Source organism: Echinops telfairi, unplaced genomic scaffold (genome assembly GCF_000313985.2).
Source record: "Echinops telfairi isolate 266 unplaced genomic scaffold, ASM31398v2 ScPeMD7_7458;HRSCAF=8496, whole genome shotgun sequence".
NCBI lineage: Eukaryota > Metazoa > Chordata > Mammalia > Afrosoricida > Tenrecidae > Echinops > Echinops telfairi.
In genome coordinates, this window is record NW_022111358.1 from 45,248,196 (window position 1) to 45,263,992 (window position 15,797).

The 15,797-nt window shown below is 52.3% G+C and overlaps 2 protein-coding genes and 1 non-coding gene across 7 annotated transcripts in view; 2 read left to right on the plus strand and 1 right to left on the minus strand.

The window, feature by feature from the left end:
- Positions 1-1,163, minus strand: part of LOC105979188 (CMRF35-like molecule 1) — a 4,939-nt gene extending 3,776 nt beyond the window's left edge. Inside the window, exon 1 of the mRNA XM_013006263.2 lies at positions 815-1,163. Within this exon, the coding sequence (XP_012861717.2) occupies positions 815-1,163 (349 nt within the window). The remainder of the gene's footprint in view (positions 1-814) is intronic.
- Positions 1-15,797, plus strand: part of RAB37 (RAB37, member RAS oncogene family) — a 77,846-nt gene that overhangs the window by 41,684 nt on the left and 20,365 nt on the right. The gene's annotated exons all lie outside the window — the stretch shown is intronic.
- On the plus strand, positions 5,676-5,783 carry LOC115872912. Its single transcript, XR_004048114.1, has one exon. It is a non-coding gene; the product is annotated as a U6 spliceosomal RNA (small nuclear RNA).

Genomic DNA, 15,797 nt, shown 5'->3' on the forward strand with positions numbered 1-15,797 from the left:
GCAAGTAACTGAGCTGGATGTGGCTGTCCACTGCTCCACAAGACAGATGTGGTACACGCTGCATGCTGACAATGGCAGCAGGCCTCTTAGGGGCAGGTGTGTCTGAAGGTCTGTTGGCTGGTACCCCGCGTGTCCTGAGGGCCCCCACTGCCTATCCAAGGGTTACCAGAAGCAGAGCCCAACAAAGATCAACTCCAGCCAAGGCACAGGGACCTCTGAGCTGACTTTCTCTGGAGTGTTTATTTACCTTCTAGAAGAATTTAGGAAGAGAGTGTGATTAGGTCCAAAGGCATAGATCGCAGGCAGTGGGGTCTCAGGCACCCGAGAGATCAACTGCTTGACCATGGGGACCTGTCCAGACCTTGGAATGAGACCACAGCACCCCAACGATACTGAGCCTCCGTCTCCCGCTGAGACTGGATTTGGGATGCGGGGTGGGAAGAGCAATGAAGCCCCAGCCCAGACCTCCACAGTGCAGCCACACCTAGACAACGGCAGCCCCAAGAAAGCTTCGGCTTGGAGCCTCCAGATCCCGTGAGAAAGGATCCCTTTGGACCTGTGCCTTGTTCTCTATAGGCAAGAGCTTGAGCTGTGCCAAGAGGAAAATGTGCCCAGAAAGGCTTCATGCCACCCTGGGGGACCCTTGGGAGCCTTCCCAACCTTACCCAGTGGGCCAAAACCCAAGTGGAGCTCACTGACAGCCAGGACTCGACCACCCTCTGGCCTGGCCACAGTTCAGTCACCGAAGAGTGTCCTCGGGGACCAGAACTGAGCAGGCCTGGAAAGACACATCCACACAGGCACTCAGTCTTACCTGGGTCAACTGAGACTGTCATCTGGACCCCATCGTCAGTTCCTGTTCTCTGAATCCCACACCAGTAAACATCGGCATCATCTTTCCTCAGCTTCTCCATGGTCACCGTGAATGTGAGGTTTTTATGATTGTCCCTGATGGACACTCGGTCCTTCTTCACCTCCTGCTCTGAGCCAGTGGTTTGAACGAGGATTTGGCAGGGACGCCAAACAGCCCCTCGACACCACCATTTGTTGTAGGTCTTGAACGTTGCATCATAACCACACAGCACAGACAATGAGCCTCCCTCCGGGCCACTCACGTTACTTGGACCCCAGATGGCAGAGGAGCCTAGAAAACACAAACCCATGTCTGTGTCACCTCCCACGCTGTGGGAGGGCGCTGGCCCTCTGCACAGGAGACAGCCCCCACTCCAAGAGCCCGTTGAATTGAATAATGGCTGAGGAAGGAATATAGTTTCCACAAGACACACCTTGGGTTCTTCGATACTCCACTATCAATTCCCTTTTGTAAAAATCCACAGCTGTTGAGTCTGTGCGGGATCCTGGAAGACAGGGGAAAACTGCCCCCCAGAGCCCCAAACTAAATCTTTACAGGAGCAGGCTGCCTCAGCTCTCTTGCAGAGCAGGGTTTGAACCATGGACCTTGTGGCTAGCAGACCAGTGCTTAACCCGCTGCGCCATCAGCACGCCATCCATTCTCTAAGGGCAGATTTCAAAAGAAACAAAAATGTTGACACTGGACACCATAGAAGCCATCTAGGAAAAACTAACAGCCAACATCTCGCTCAAGAGGGAAAACGGAAGGCACCCTACCAAACAGAAGGAGTCCTAGTGGCGTAGTGGTTGCATGTTGGGCTGCTAACCCGAAGGTCAGCTGTTCTAAACCAGCAGCTGCTCCGTGGGAGAAAGATGGGACTTTGTACTCCCGTAAAGAGTGATAGTCTCAGAAACTCATTCTAGCCTGTGCTACAGGGTCTCTCTTCATCAGAATGGATTCGATGACAGGGGGTGGGGGGGGGTTGTTTGTTTCCTCCAGACAAGGAGGCCCCAGATCACCAAACATATTCAACTTTTGCTGGCGGTCTTAGCCCAAACCCTGAGACAACAGCAACAAAAAAGCCAGGGAATCTAAATGGGCAAAGAAGTGAAGCTCCCGCTGTGTTCATAAGCTGTGGTTTTGTTTGTAGAAAACCCCAGAGTGGACCCCAAAACTATTGGGAATAATCACAAGATTCAGCAACATGCCCGGAAACAGGATTAACAGATTCCTGGGTACTAAGGAGAACTCTGAAAACGAACCAAGAAAACAAATGCCCCTTAAAATGTTGTTGTTCAAACCCAGGGACAAGGGAGGAACAAGTGATCTGAAATCGATGGCCAGGAGGGCATAGGATGCTTAGGGGCTCGATCAAAGGCAATGTAGCCAAGAGGAATTACCAAAACCCGAATGAAGGCTGAACATGATAGTGGGACAGGAGGAAAGGAAAGAAAGAAAAGAACTAGGAGGCAAAGGGAATTTATAGAGGTCTAAATACAGGCCTGTATATATGTAATATATTTACATACGATGATGGGAAAATAGATCTATGTGCGTATATTTATAGGTTTAGTGTTAAGGTAGCAGATGGACATTGGGCCTTCACTCAAGTCCTCCCTCAATGCAAGAACACTTTATTCTAACAATCTGGCATTCTGTGATGCTCACCTTCCCTGACACGATCGCTGAAGACAAAATGGGTACATAACTAATGTGGTGAAGAAAGCTGATGGTGCCCAGCTATCAAAGAGATAGCGCCTGGGGTCTTAAAGGCTTGAAGATAAACAAGCAGTCAGCTAGCCAAGAAGCAACAAAGCCCACATGGAAGAAGCACACCAGCCTGTGTGATCGTGAGGTGTCGATGGGATCAAGTGTCAGGCATCAAAGACCAAAAACAAAACAAAATAAAATCATATCCTTATGAATGAGGGGGAGGGCAGAGTGGAGACCCAAAGCCCATCAGTAGTCAATTGAACACCCCCTGTCAGAGGTGCCACAAGGCAGAGACAAGCCAGTCGGGGTGCAGTATAGCACCAACGAAACACACAACCTTCCTCTAGTTCAGCGGTTCTCAACCTATGGGTCGCAACCCCTTTGAGGGTCAAACAACCCTTTCACAGGGGTCACCCAATTCATAACAGTAGCAAAATTGCAGTGATGAAGTAACAACGAACATAATGTTATGGTTTGGGGGGCGTCACCACCACATGAGGAACTGTCTGAAAGGGTTGCGGTATTAGGAAGGTTGAGAACCACTGCTCTAGTTCTTTAATGCCCCCACTATCAGGAACCCAATTCTACCTTACAAATCCGGCTAGACCAGAACATGTGCACTGGTACAGAAAAGAGCTCGAAACACAGGGAATCCAGGACAGAGAAACCCCTCAGGACCAATACGGGGAGTAGCAATACCAGGAGGGTAAGAGAAGGTGGCAGGGGAGTAAGGAGGAAACTGATCACAATTATCTATCTATAACCCCTCCCAGGGAGACGGACAACAAAAAAGTGGGTGAAGGGAGACAGCAGTCGGTATAAGACATGAAAAAAAGAAAAAGAATTTATAAGTTAGCAAGAGTTCATGGGAGAAGTGGGGGGTGGGGGTGGGCAGGAAATGAGGGCTGATGCCAAGGGCTCAAGTAGAAAATGTTTTGAAAATGATGGTGGCAACAAATGTACAGATGTGCTTGACACAATGGATGGATGGATGGATTGTGATAAAAGCTGTAAGCGCCCCCACCACAATAACATTTTTTTTAATGTTGTTGTTGTTGTTGATAGTTGCCATCGTGCTGGCCCATAGCAACCCTAAGCACAACAGAGCGGAGCACTGTCCAGTCTCGTGCCTCCCTCCCAAGTGTCCCTGTGTTGGAGCCCATCGCTGCAGCCACTGTGTCTGTCCATCTTGCTGAGGGCCGTCCTCTTTGAGCTGCCCCTCTGCTTTCCCAAGCATGATGTCCTTCCCAGGGACTGGCCTCTCCTGGCAGCACGTCCAAGTACGTGAGATGAAGTCTCGCCATCCTTGCCTCTCAGGAGCGCTCTGGCCGCACTTCTTCCGAGACAGGGGTGTGTGTACTTTCAGTATTCCTCGTCAGCACCACCATTCAAACAGGGATTCTTCTTCGGTCTTCCGAATTCAAAGATTTTAAAGTAATCACACTAAAGATGAAGTGCTTCAGAGTAAACCTAGCCAGAGAAACAAGAGGCTCGTCCTCGGAAAAGTACAGAACGCGATGACAATAAACCACGGTTCGTGGTGGCGTTAGGTCCCATGGCGTCCGTTCCAAGAGAGACCTACACAAATGGAAGAATGATCCGCGTGCATGGACGGAAAAGCTTAGCACTGTGAAAATGTCAATATGACCTGAAGCAACCTAGGAATGCAGTGCAATTCCAATCCAGATCCCAACTCCACTCTTTTGGGAAATGGGAAAAACGAATGACTAAGTACATGGAGAGGGAATAAGCTCAGGGTAAGCAGACAACTTCTTAAGTAGAATAAAATACAAAGCTTCTCCCGACCTGACCTCAACGCCTATTCCAGAGTCACAGTAGTCAAAGCAGCCTGGTTCTGGAGCAAGGGTACGTTCATAGACCATTGGAGCAGAATAGAAAACCCAGACATCAATCCCTCCACCCACAGACCACTGATCTTCCTCCAAGGTGGGGGTGGGGAGAGAACAACAAATGAGGAAGAGAGTGGTGCGGCAAATGGTGCGGGCACAATTGGATCTCCATGTGCAGAAGAAGGAGACCGGGCCATGCCTCACCCCAAGCACATGAATGAACTCCAGACAGATCAGAGACCTGACTGGAAATGCCATGGCTGTAAATGTCATCCGGGAGGAAAGAGGGGCAAACATGAGGGCCTTGCTGCAGGGCACAAATGCACTACCCGACCTAACGAAAGGAGCCCGCGGGGTAGAAGAAAAAAGTGTAGATGACTGGGACCTACTGAAAATAAGACATGTATGGGCATCCAAAGATTCCATCAACAAATAAAGAAGAACCCACAGATGGGGGGGCTGTTAGCAAGGATACAATGGACAAGGGACTAAACTAGAAGACGGCAACTCCTAATGTCAGGTTTTAAATGGAGAGAAAATGTTTTGAGAAACGATGTACAAATGCGCTTTACACAATTGATGTGTGTATGGATTGGGATAACAGTTGTATGAGCCCCTAATAAAATGTTAAAAAAAAAAAAAAAAGAATTTTATGAGGGAATCAATTACAAGAAACTGTATGTGACCTCCTTCCTGGGGGACGGACAACAAAAAAGTGGGTGAAGGGAGATGTCGGACAGGGCAAGATATGACAAAATAATAATTTATAAATTATCAAGGGCTCATGAGGGAGCGGGGAGCGGGGAGGGAGGGGGAAAATGAGGACCTAATACCAGGGGCTTAAGTGGAGAGGAAATGTTTTGAGAATTATGAGGGCAATGAGTGTACAAAGGTACTTTACACAATTGATGTATGTATGGATTGTGATAAGAGTTGTATGAGCCCCTAATAAAACGATTAAAAAATAAATTTAAAAAAAAAAAAGCGGGCAAAGGAATGAACGAAAGACGGTTCACCAAACATGCTGTCCAAAGAGCCAGCGAGCATGAAGAGGTGCTCAGATCCTTAGCTGCCTGGGAGATGCAAACGTCAAAACGAGGGTGCGAGCATCTCAGACGGACAGCGACAGAGCAAACAGCCAGAAAACAACAAAGGCTGGAGAGAGTGCCAAGAGATTGGACTGGTCGCACGCCGCTGCTGGGTCTCTACATACGGACAAGCAAAGAACAAGCAACAGGAAAATAAAATGAAATGTGGGGGTGCTCGCTTCGGCAGCACGTAGACTAACATTGGAACGACGCAGAGAACATTAGCATGGCCCCTGCGCAAGGATGACGCGCACATTCGGGTAAGCGTTCCATCTTAAAAAAAGAAATGTGGGAAACCTGCCTGCGCCAGAGCAGGAGCCCTGGTGGTGCGGTGGGTTAAGCACCGGGCTACTAACCGCAAGGTCGGCGGTTCCAATCCACCAGCTGCTCCGCAGCAGAACGATGGAGATTTCTACTCCCATGTCCCGCCCACAGGGGCCGGTCAGTCCTGTCCTGTAAGGTCACTATACGTTTGAGGGCAGAGACTGACAAGAAACAAAACTCCCCTCCTGTGTGTGTGCTCGGCTCCCAGAGTCAAAGAAGAGTGGAGAGCTACCACATTCGTTTCGCCTATCGCTAAAATCAACTTCCGACGAAGGCGGCTTTGGAAAGAATCTTGCTTTTTGAAAACAGATTAGAGCTCAGCCCGGAGCCCAGCGTCAGCCAGCGGAGAGCAATGGTGCAGCCCGGCTGTGCGGCGGTGGTATTTTTTCAATTAAGCTAGTGTTTAGAAAAATGAGAGGTTTCGCCAAAAGGTCCAGAGTTCTTGAAAATGAAGAGATCTGAAGTGAAGGTGCCCACTTGTTGCGTGCGCCCATGCGCTGAGGTGGACTGGGGACTGCACCTTTGGGTGGGTCTTTGCCCTGCCGAGTGCTGTGGGCCTCGCTATCTCCGAGAGTCTCGCTGAGATGTGTGTGTGTGTGTGTGTGTGTGTGTGTGTCTCCTGTTTGCGGCAAACCAACAACAACAAACGGATGATGTGACAGGGGGGTTCAGTGGTGCCGTCAGCAGCACACATACCCCACTCCAATTGGACTGCATGAGCCCTGGTGGCACAGTGGGAATGTGCTGGGCTGTTCAAAACCACCAGCCACTCCTCGTGAGAAAGATGGGACTTTCCACTCCCGTAAAGAGTCATGGTCTCAGAAACCCGCAGTGGCAGTTCTCCCCTGCCCTGTAGGGTTGCTGTCAGCTTTGAGTTGAGAGTTCCTAACAGCTGTTTTCAAGGCTGTGAGTCGTGAGAGCAGCCAGCCTCATATTTCTGCCTCAGAGAGGCTGGTGGGTTTGAACCGCTGATCTCGCAAGTAGCAGCCTAGTGCTAAACCCGCCCACCATACCACCAGGGCTCCTTCATGCTCATAGATTGCCCATGCCTTGATCTCCAGAGTATGCCTGGTGCTCCAGAGGGGATGTTAGAGGTGTGGTTGATTTAAGGCTCTTGAGACAAGGAGCTGAATCTAGGTGATCCAGGTGAGCTCCTTTTAAGAAGGAGGCAGAAGGGTCAGAGACAGAGAAGGAGATGTAATGATGGAAGCACAGGTGGAAATCACAAGGGGCCAAAAGCCAGAGGATGCAGGTCTCCGGAGGCTGGACATGGCTTCCCCCCTAGAGCTTCCGGAAGGAAAGCCTCCCTGCTGTTATCAATGACAGGTGCTATCGAGTCAGCTCTGACCCAGAGCAGCCCCGAGAGGACGGAACAGAGCCCTGTGCCGTGGGATCCACTGTGGTCATGTTACAGTCATGGTGCCAGCCCAGCTCCCGCAGGCTCATCCTCTCTGTCACTGGCCGGCTACCGAACCAGCACGGTGTCCTTTGTCAGGGACCGGCCTCTCCTGCTAACATGCCCCACGTAATTGAGACCAAGTCTCGCCATCCTGGCTTCTCAGCAGCGTCCTGGCTAGCCAGTTGGAACTACCAACCTCGCAGCCCAACAGCGCCGTGAGGGCTCCGGGGATTTTCACCCAGGGAACCGTTCCGTAACTCGAGACTCCAATGTTTCCTTCAGTTCTTTTCATTTGGGATCCCCGGTGGCACGATGAGTTAAGCATTGGGTTGTGAACTGCCAGGTCCGGGGTTCAAATCTACCAGCCACTGTGAGGGAGCACAATGAGGCGGCATGATCTATAGTCTGTGACACTTACAGTCTCAGGAACCCTCAGGAGCAGTCTCTCCTCTGTCCTGTAGGGTCATTATGCGTCGGGTTCCACTCAAGGGCAGTGGGGTTGGCTTTTTGATCTTTCAATGTGAGACATGCCCAGCGTTTTCTTCCCCCCCTCCCCCCCCAGATTCTCGAACCCCGGGCCTCTGCACATTACATTGTCGTGCTTGGCTCCGTCCTCATGAGAACCTTTTCGGTCCAGCTCTGTTCACCTGGACGACGTGCAAGAACACGTTGCAGGGTCTCTTCAGACTCTGCCTTGTTCATCACCGTGGTACATGCATGCCCCCATGCCATCCCACAGCTCCTCTGGCCTTCGGTCCTGGGGCTCCGTGCATCCATCCATTCCGTCTCTAAATTCAGGCACAATGCAGTCACGGTCGACTTTAGGCTCTCGTGGACATGGCGGGCATTCATTCCCTTCAGCTGCATTTTGAACTTGCAGGTCAGATATTGGGGGGCTGCTCCACAGCCTTCCCCCCCCCTGCCATATTCTGACCGATGGTGTCCAGCTTCTCCATCACGTCTCTCCACAGACGCCGTGGCCGTGACTCCTGTGAGTTCTAAATGACAAGGCCAACAGGTGTCGCGTCGGTTTGTGTGGTTGAAAAAAGGTCGGTCCCGTGACTGGGTCCTTGGTCTTGCAAAATCCTATCAAGAGGTCTCCAGGGTCATTTCTGTCACCAAGGCCCATGTCTGCCATGTACTGACCCCTCAACTTTGTTTCCAACTCTGACTTTCCAGGGGCCAGTAATTATCATGTTGGATCAAGTTCCCTCTGCGCAAAACTCTTCCGTCTTTGTAGTCCTGGGTGGTGAGGAAATCTGAATAATTGTCCTAGGAAATGGTCAGTCTTCTTCTTTTTTGAATCTACAACATCATTTTGAGATTCTTGAAAGCCATGTTCAACTTGTTATCCAGTGTGATCAATGGCAGAAACAGAGAAGCAGGGCCACAATGCGGTCACTATTCTTTCGCTGTGTGGCTATGGGCCCGTCCCCAACAGCTCGGTGCTTCAGGAGGCATCGTGGGAAGTTCCTCCCGACAATGACCGTGGCGCCATTGCTTTTCCTCCTGTCGTCCCAGGCATAGTGGTCCATACGATCTTCTGATTCAAGATGCCCAATGCCAATCCATTTCGGCTCCACCACACCGAAGAAATTAATCTTCCAGGGTCCCGTTTCACTCCCGGTACCTTCCCATTTTCCCAGACTCTCGCTTCAGACACTCTGCGTTCTGATGACTAGTGGATGGTCTTCTCATTTTGAGTCGTGTCACGAGAGCTCATGAAGACCCCGGGAGCTTTACCCCATCCATGTCACCAAGGCCAGCTCCATAAAGAGAAGGCACCCCTCCAAACCTCAGCTGAATTTTGAGTGCCTTCCAACGTGAGGGAGTCCCTTCTAGCCCCAGATCACACAACGTTCCGCTGCTGTTTGTGGGGTTTCCACAGGCCGGGTTTTGTTTTGCGTTTTTCCCTAGAGTAACCCCCCAGGCCTTTCTTCATCTGAAAGCTCTGCTGAAGCCCATCCACCCCGGTGACCCTGCTGGTACTTTAAACACCAGAGATAAAGCTGACGCATCACAGTAACACACAAGCCACCAGAGGATGGTCCATTGACAAGCAGACCACAGGAGTGGAGATGAGGATTCTCAGCATGTTGTTTTGAGGGACACAATGTGTGCTGACGGACAATGGAGCCACGTCACAAAGGTTCACACGGGTCACCTGGATCCTCATGAAACACTCACCTGTGCCCACCAGCTTCCCGGTGAGCTTCTGACAGACCCTCCCAGCCTCAATCGCTCACAAACAACACACACACACACACAGCTTGTCTCCTCGCTGTGACATTTCCAGGCAGGAGGGGGAAAGCACCTTTGTGCACACTCCTAGCCTGGTCATTTTCTGTCGTGGCCCAACTGCACCCAAAGGCAGCCTTCTCTATTTCAATGCGGAAACTCCGGGCTCAGCGGCCATGAACCAGCCTCGTGCTGACTGGGTCAGCCCTGGGATCCTGGGTGAATCCCTTGACTTCCCTGACCGGTGTCAGCTGACCCGACAGGCAAGGGAAATGGGGCTGGTTTGTGCTTGTTTACTCATCCGGAGTGTGACTTTCTGCAGCCCTTGTTCTGTCTTCCGTGGTAAGCAAAGATGGGGACGGCTTCGCTCTGCAGACTAGCAGGAGAACGATGACCACCTGCCGGCCACACCAGGCCGTGTGGAAACACGTCACGTGAGCAAGCCACGCTGATCTGTCTGCTCCTCACGCACAACAAGGTCAAGCTCCTCATTAACGCGGAGGGCCACACTTGCTATCTCTGTGCCCGGAAGTCTTCCCTGGTCTGTGCGCCCCGCTCCTTCTCCTCTTTCAGGCCTCCTCTAGGCCTGATGTCCTCTTGGCCTGCCTTCTCTAGAGCATCCTCAGCCGACTCCAGAAACCAACCCAATTCACCGCCAGCCGGTCAGGTCCAACTACAGGTGACCAGAGAGGACAGGATAGAAGTGCCCCTTTGGGGTTCTAAGACTAACTAGGTCTTGACAGGAGCCCATGGCCTTATCTTTTACCCATAGAGTGAACCACCAGCATTGTGATTAACAGCCCAGCACTTACCACGATGCCACTGGGAGCCTCTCTCTCTCTTTCTCTCTCTCTCTCTCTCTCTCTCATCAAGTTGATTCTGCCTCACAGTGACCCTGTGGGACAGGGCAGAACACTGGACCCTGTTGGTTTCCAGGACGGTACGTCTCTCCAGTGGAAAGCCTTGCCGTGCCCCCAAGTCACCTGCACAGCCTTATCGAGTGCTTCCCAGAAACGACTCTCAGCAGAGTACAGCTGCCTCCCAATCTCCACCCCATCCAGTTTTGTTTCATTTCGTTCTCACCAATACAGAATTCACACACTGCGTGATTCATCCTTTCACGGTGTACAACTTGGGCGTTTTGAGCAGATTCACAAAGCGTACAGCCAGAACCTGAATAGAATTCCAGGGCATTTTCATCCCCCTCCCTGACCCCCCAAAAAACCCCAGTATCCCACACCGGTCACTCTCCACAACTCCTGACGGTCACCCACCTAGCTTCTACCTTTATAGATGTGTCTACCTGGATATCTCATATTCCCAGAATTATGTAAAATGGCTGATTGGACGGCGCATGGTCAGACTTCATCAATGGGGGAGCACGCACGGGTCAGGACTTCCCTTCTCTTCGCGGTTGAATCATAGCCTGTTATACAGACAGGGTACATTGCGTGGACCTGCTCATGCATGAATCTCACTCACGTTCCCAAAGGGTCCTTGTGGGGAGGTGGGAGAGAGAGGTGGATGTTCCCCCATCCTCCACCACCGCCCCCTGGTGTGCATGAGAAGTTGCAACGCTGGAATTGCCACACACAGAGATGGGGACACCTGGGGGAGGACAGGGTCTGAAAGGGAAGGCGGGAACCTGGGATTTGGTCAGAACATGTTTGTAATGTTTGTAATGCCTAGCAGACACCCAAGGGGGGATGCTGAGCAGACAGGGGGATATAAGATTTTGGAGCCCAGCTAAATGCTCAAGCTAGGAATACAAAATTGGGAGCATCTACATACAGATGCTATGTAGATGGGAAGAGAAGAGATGGGTCAACCAAGAAGGGGCATACAAAGAGAAGAGAAAAAGCCAATGATTAAGCTGAGCCCTGGGGCCCCCTGACACTCAGAAGCTATGGAAATCTGTGTGTGTGTGTGTGTGTGTGTGTGTGTGTGTGTGTGTGTGTCTTCATCAAAATGACAGCCATCATACAGGTTAATTTACCCTCTATTTCTGCCCATCATGTGCCCTCTGCTGCCACCAAGCCCAGCTCTTCTTGACTTCTCTGATCCCCCAGACATTTCCTTCAGCCCCAGCTGCTGGTCTCAGCTCTCCCTCCGAGCCTGGAAAACTCCCTTTCCTCTACAGCCCCGGGCCTCCTCACTCCCGTCCTCCTGCCCTTCCTTGCAAAGGGCAGCCTTGGCGCAGCTTCATCTGCTCTCCCGAGCAACCAGCACTTCCTGGGGCATTGCCCTGCCCAGAGCGGGCAGTCAGGTTGCCCACTCGGTACTGTCAGAAAGTCCACCTGGTACTAGTATTTCTGCACTGGTGACTGTCAGCTCTGAGGGAGGGAGGGAGTTGACGGAGCAACCTGGGCCCATAACATGATTTAGAAGAACTACTCAGAAACCAGGTTAACATTTGGGGCAGCCGCCTTCCTACAGAGTCCCCGTTCCCCTGGTGAGGCCCTCCTTTGTATGAGGGACACACACATCCGGAGGATGTAGACCCAGGCCCCCCGCTCACCTGGAAGCCAGCAGAGGAGAGGGAAGAGCAGCAGGTGCATTCTCCTGCTCCCACGAGCGCCCGGGCGGAGCCTGTCCTCCAGCACCCGCGACAAACCCAGCCCCGTCGCCATCCCACCCTTCTGCTTTCTCACCCCAGCCCTGCATTTCCTCTTGCAGCCACTTCCCACTAGTGAATAACCCGAAAAGAGGAAGGAGGTGGGACCAGTGAAGTGGCAGGGCTGTGAGCGGCGCGAGAAGTCATGGGGATGGTGAGCTTTTGAGAAATGCCTCCTCCTGGGAGACTGTATGGGGTCCTCTCTAAAAAGGGAACTGGGCAGCCTCTCTGCTGCCTGTGAGTGTTCACCAACACAGACCGGCATTCCTGGAGAGTTCCTGTCTGGTCCTCTTCCCCTGGTGGGAAGGCTGGGGAGGGGGACCCAGCTCCACCAGAAGGGTCTTGGAGAGTCCAGGCCCTGGAACTTCCAGTGGAGCCAGATTCTAGAGTGCCCCGAAGGTCAGCAGTCCCACCGGGTTGTGGGAGGCTCAAGGCCAACATTACAACCGCGGCGGATAAGCTGGGAACGAAAGGGTGAGCGATCAGGAGGGTGTCAAAGCTGGACCACATGGACAGCCAAGGTGGAAGGCAAGATGTTGCTGCTGCCACCTCAGACACCTGAAACTGGGGATCGCACACCATCCAGGGACCCCGCTGCTGGACGCATGCCCTCCAGGAGTAAAAGCCATATAGCACAGACATATGCACTCCCACGTTCATGACTGCACTGCTCCCAAGAGCAAGCAGTTGGAAAGTGCCCCATAGCCCCTCCGTGGAAGAATGGATAAAGAAACGTTGGTCCATACACAGTGGGCTCCTAGAACTCGCTACAAAACCAAGATAAGCCCACGAAGCACCGTACAACATGGCTGGTCCTGAAGAGCTTCTGCTGAGTGAAGTGAGTCCCCCACAGAGGGACAGATGGTATGAGACCACTCCCTCAGGATCAAGGCCAAGGCCAAGGCTGGCGCGCCAAAGGGAACAGACTTTGGAGGGCACTAGGCGGAGCCCTGGTGGCACGGTGGTTATGCATCGGGCTGCGAACTTCAAGATCAGCAGTTCAACCTCACCAGTCGCTCCACAGGAGAAAGACTAGGCTTTCTAGACCCATAAAGAGTGACCATCTCGGACACTCATGGGGTCAGGTCTACCCTGTCCTATAGAGTCGCTGTGATTGGGCATTGACTCGGTACAAAGTTTGAGTTTGGGGGATCTGTTGGGTTGTGTGCGTGTCAGATGGCCCGACAGACTAGAAGACTGACCGGCATGGACTTGGGGGACAAGAAGTCTGGAGGGCCGTGTGAGAGGAGAGAGAGGAGTTGGGGGAGGGGTGGACACAGGGATGGGGGTTGGCGACTGGTTTGAACCATTGGATGTAGGATTAAGAGTTGGCAAAGGAACCCCCCAAGCACCTAATCCACAATGATGATTAAAGTCATCAATTAAAGAAAAGAAAACCTAGACTACTGAGAAGAGGTCCATGGAGTAGTGGGCTATGAGCCGGGAGCTACTGGTCCAACGGGCAAGAGGACCACCTGTCCAGAGAACACACTGGAAAGTCTCATTGCTGCACCCAGCTCGCCAGGCAAGATCTCGGGGTCCTCACGTTGATTACACTAGGGACCCCACCCTGAAGACCAGCTCGCCCTCGTGACAATTGCCCTCCCCACCACCACCACCACCACCCCACCCCACCCGTGCCCCATCTTTGTAACAAAATGTCTGCTGGAGTCGGAAAGAAGCACCGTGGCCTGTCTTTCTCCCCTTTTCCTGCCAACTCTGTCCATCCGCCTACCTCCTCCCTTCCACCAGCAGGGTCCCAGCAAGCCACGGGACCCTGGCACAAAAGTTAAGAAAGGCAGCACTTGGGCCTTTCCATATTTTGAACCTGGAGCCCACCACCGCTCAGTGCCACACATGCCGTGGGACATCTTGAGGGGTCAGTGAGCCCCGTGAGGGGGGCACGACTCCCCCCACACACACACCCAAATCAAGAAGAAGCAGGTGTGCAGGGCGGTTATTTGCTTAGTAAAATAGCCGCTGAGAAGGGGCCGTTGTCCCAGGATGTGGCCAAGGGGGCCTCTCAGTTCAAGTATGTCCAGCCATAAAGTGAGATCAGTGATGGGGGAGGGCTCAGTCCCCCACCCCCCTCTGGTCCCCTCTGCCCTCCCCACACACCCTCTGCACAGGGCATTCTGGACAGCAACACGGAGAAACAGGGACAGCAGAGAAGCTGGGACCCCCAGGGGCCATGGCAGAGTCATCCAGAGGATGGGCAGCCCTAGAAGACAGGGAAGGAGCTTGGTGGGCTGCCAAGTGGGGGCCGGCCCCTGAGCTGCTAGAAGCCCTGCGTGTGGCCCAGCCCTCAGGTACTGCGCCCAGCCCAGGGAGGATCCCCTGAGAATCCAGAAGGGAGACTTATCCCCGTGCCTCTGAGTGGTGGCCACATGTGTTTCAGCTATTTCCCCTCCATCGTTTCTCTTTGGACGTCGTGTCTGTCAGCCAGTACATCTGTGCTCCTCTGCAGGCGGGTTCGTGGATCTTTTTCTGTTGTTCAGAGCCCCTTTGGGAATGCTGTGACCACCCCACTCGTTAATGTTTTCTCACGACCGTCCCTGAGCCCCCAGCGCCGGCAAAGCAGCAATGACGCGTACTCGACATTGGCGCGACTCCTGCCCGTGAGGGGCCCCTGAGGTGTGATTGAGTACTCTGGCCAGCAAGCCTTGCTTTTATCAGGATCGATACGGCAGCTATCGGAAATGGTTTGCCTCGTCTGCAAAATCACTCTTGGCCCATTAGTTAGTCGGGGTCTCTTTGTAATGAGAGCTCCGTCTATTAGCGGTTCCTAAGGGCAGAGGGGAGGGAAGAGGGAGGGAGCAAGGAAGACTCGTTGTTTCCAGGTGGCTGAGCTTCTGTACAGGGCGATGGAAAAATGTCCGGATAGAGGGAGTGGTGATGTTTGAAGAACCAGATGTACAGGTCCCCCCCATCCCCCCAAAAAAGGGCAAATGTTTTGCTGTATGTCTGTTTACCGTCATCATAACCATAAAGAGGCCACATAGCGGTGGGAAAAAACATCCTCGCTGCCTTTGTCAGATGATGACTCTCACACACTCCGTCTTGTTCACCAAGGTGTTCTGATCACCAGGAAGTGGAAAATCGATGCCCTGGTCGAGGGGAGGGACCGCCCAGCCAATCCAGGCTGCAGGATTTTCAGACACACACACACCCATTTGTCTCTCCCGGCCTGGTTGGCGGTGGAGGTCTTAAGTGACCTCGAACACCTTTCGGAAGTGGGTCAAGTCCACAGACTGGTTTCAGAAAAAGAATCAAGGGCTCTGATCTGCTGGCGGCCAGGCTGACCCAGGAGTATTGGTGAGAACCCATGGTCAGACATACTGGAAAGAGGAAGCTCTGGGGCCTGAAGGTGACATTTAGCTTCTCAAAAGTGGAAACAAAGAGGAAGGGTTAGTTGTGGGAAACATGGCCTCCAAGATCTATATGAAGCTGGAGATCACACGACAGGGAACTGCAAGACCAAATACTACTTCTTTAGGGTGTCGAGAAGCCGGAGGCGACTTTAAGGAGTAAGGTGTGCCTGACCCAGCCATGTGTGTTAGTCCGGGCTGACTAGAGAAACAAATTCAAAGATCCTCATATGTGTATAAGAAAGAGCTTTTTTTTTTTTTTTGGCTTGCTCAGTTATTTATGTTTATTAGTTGGGATTTAATACATATATTATATAATTCCATATTTCAATCACGTCAAATAGAATTGT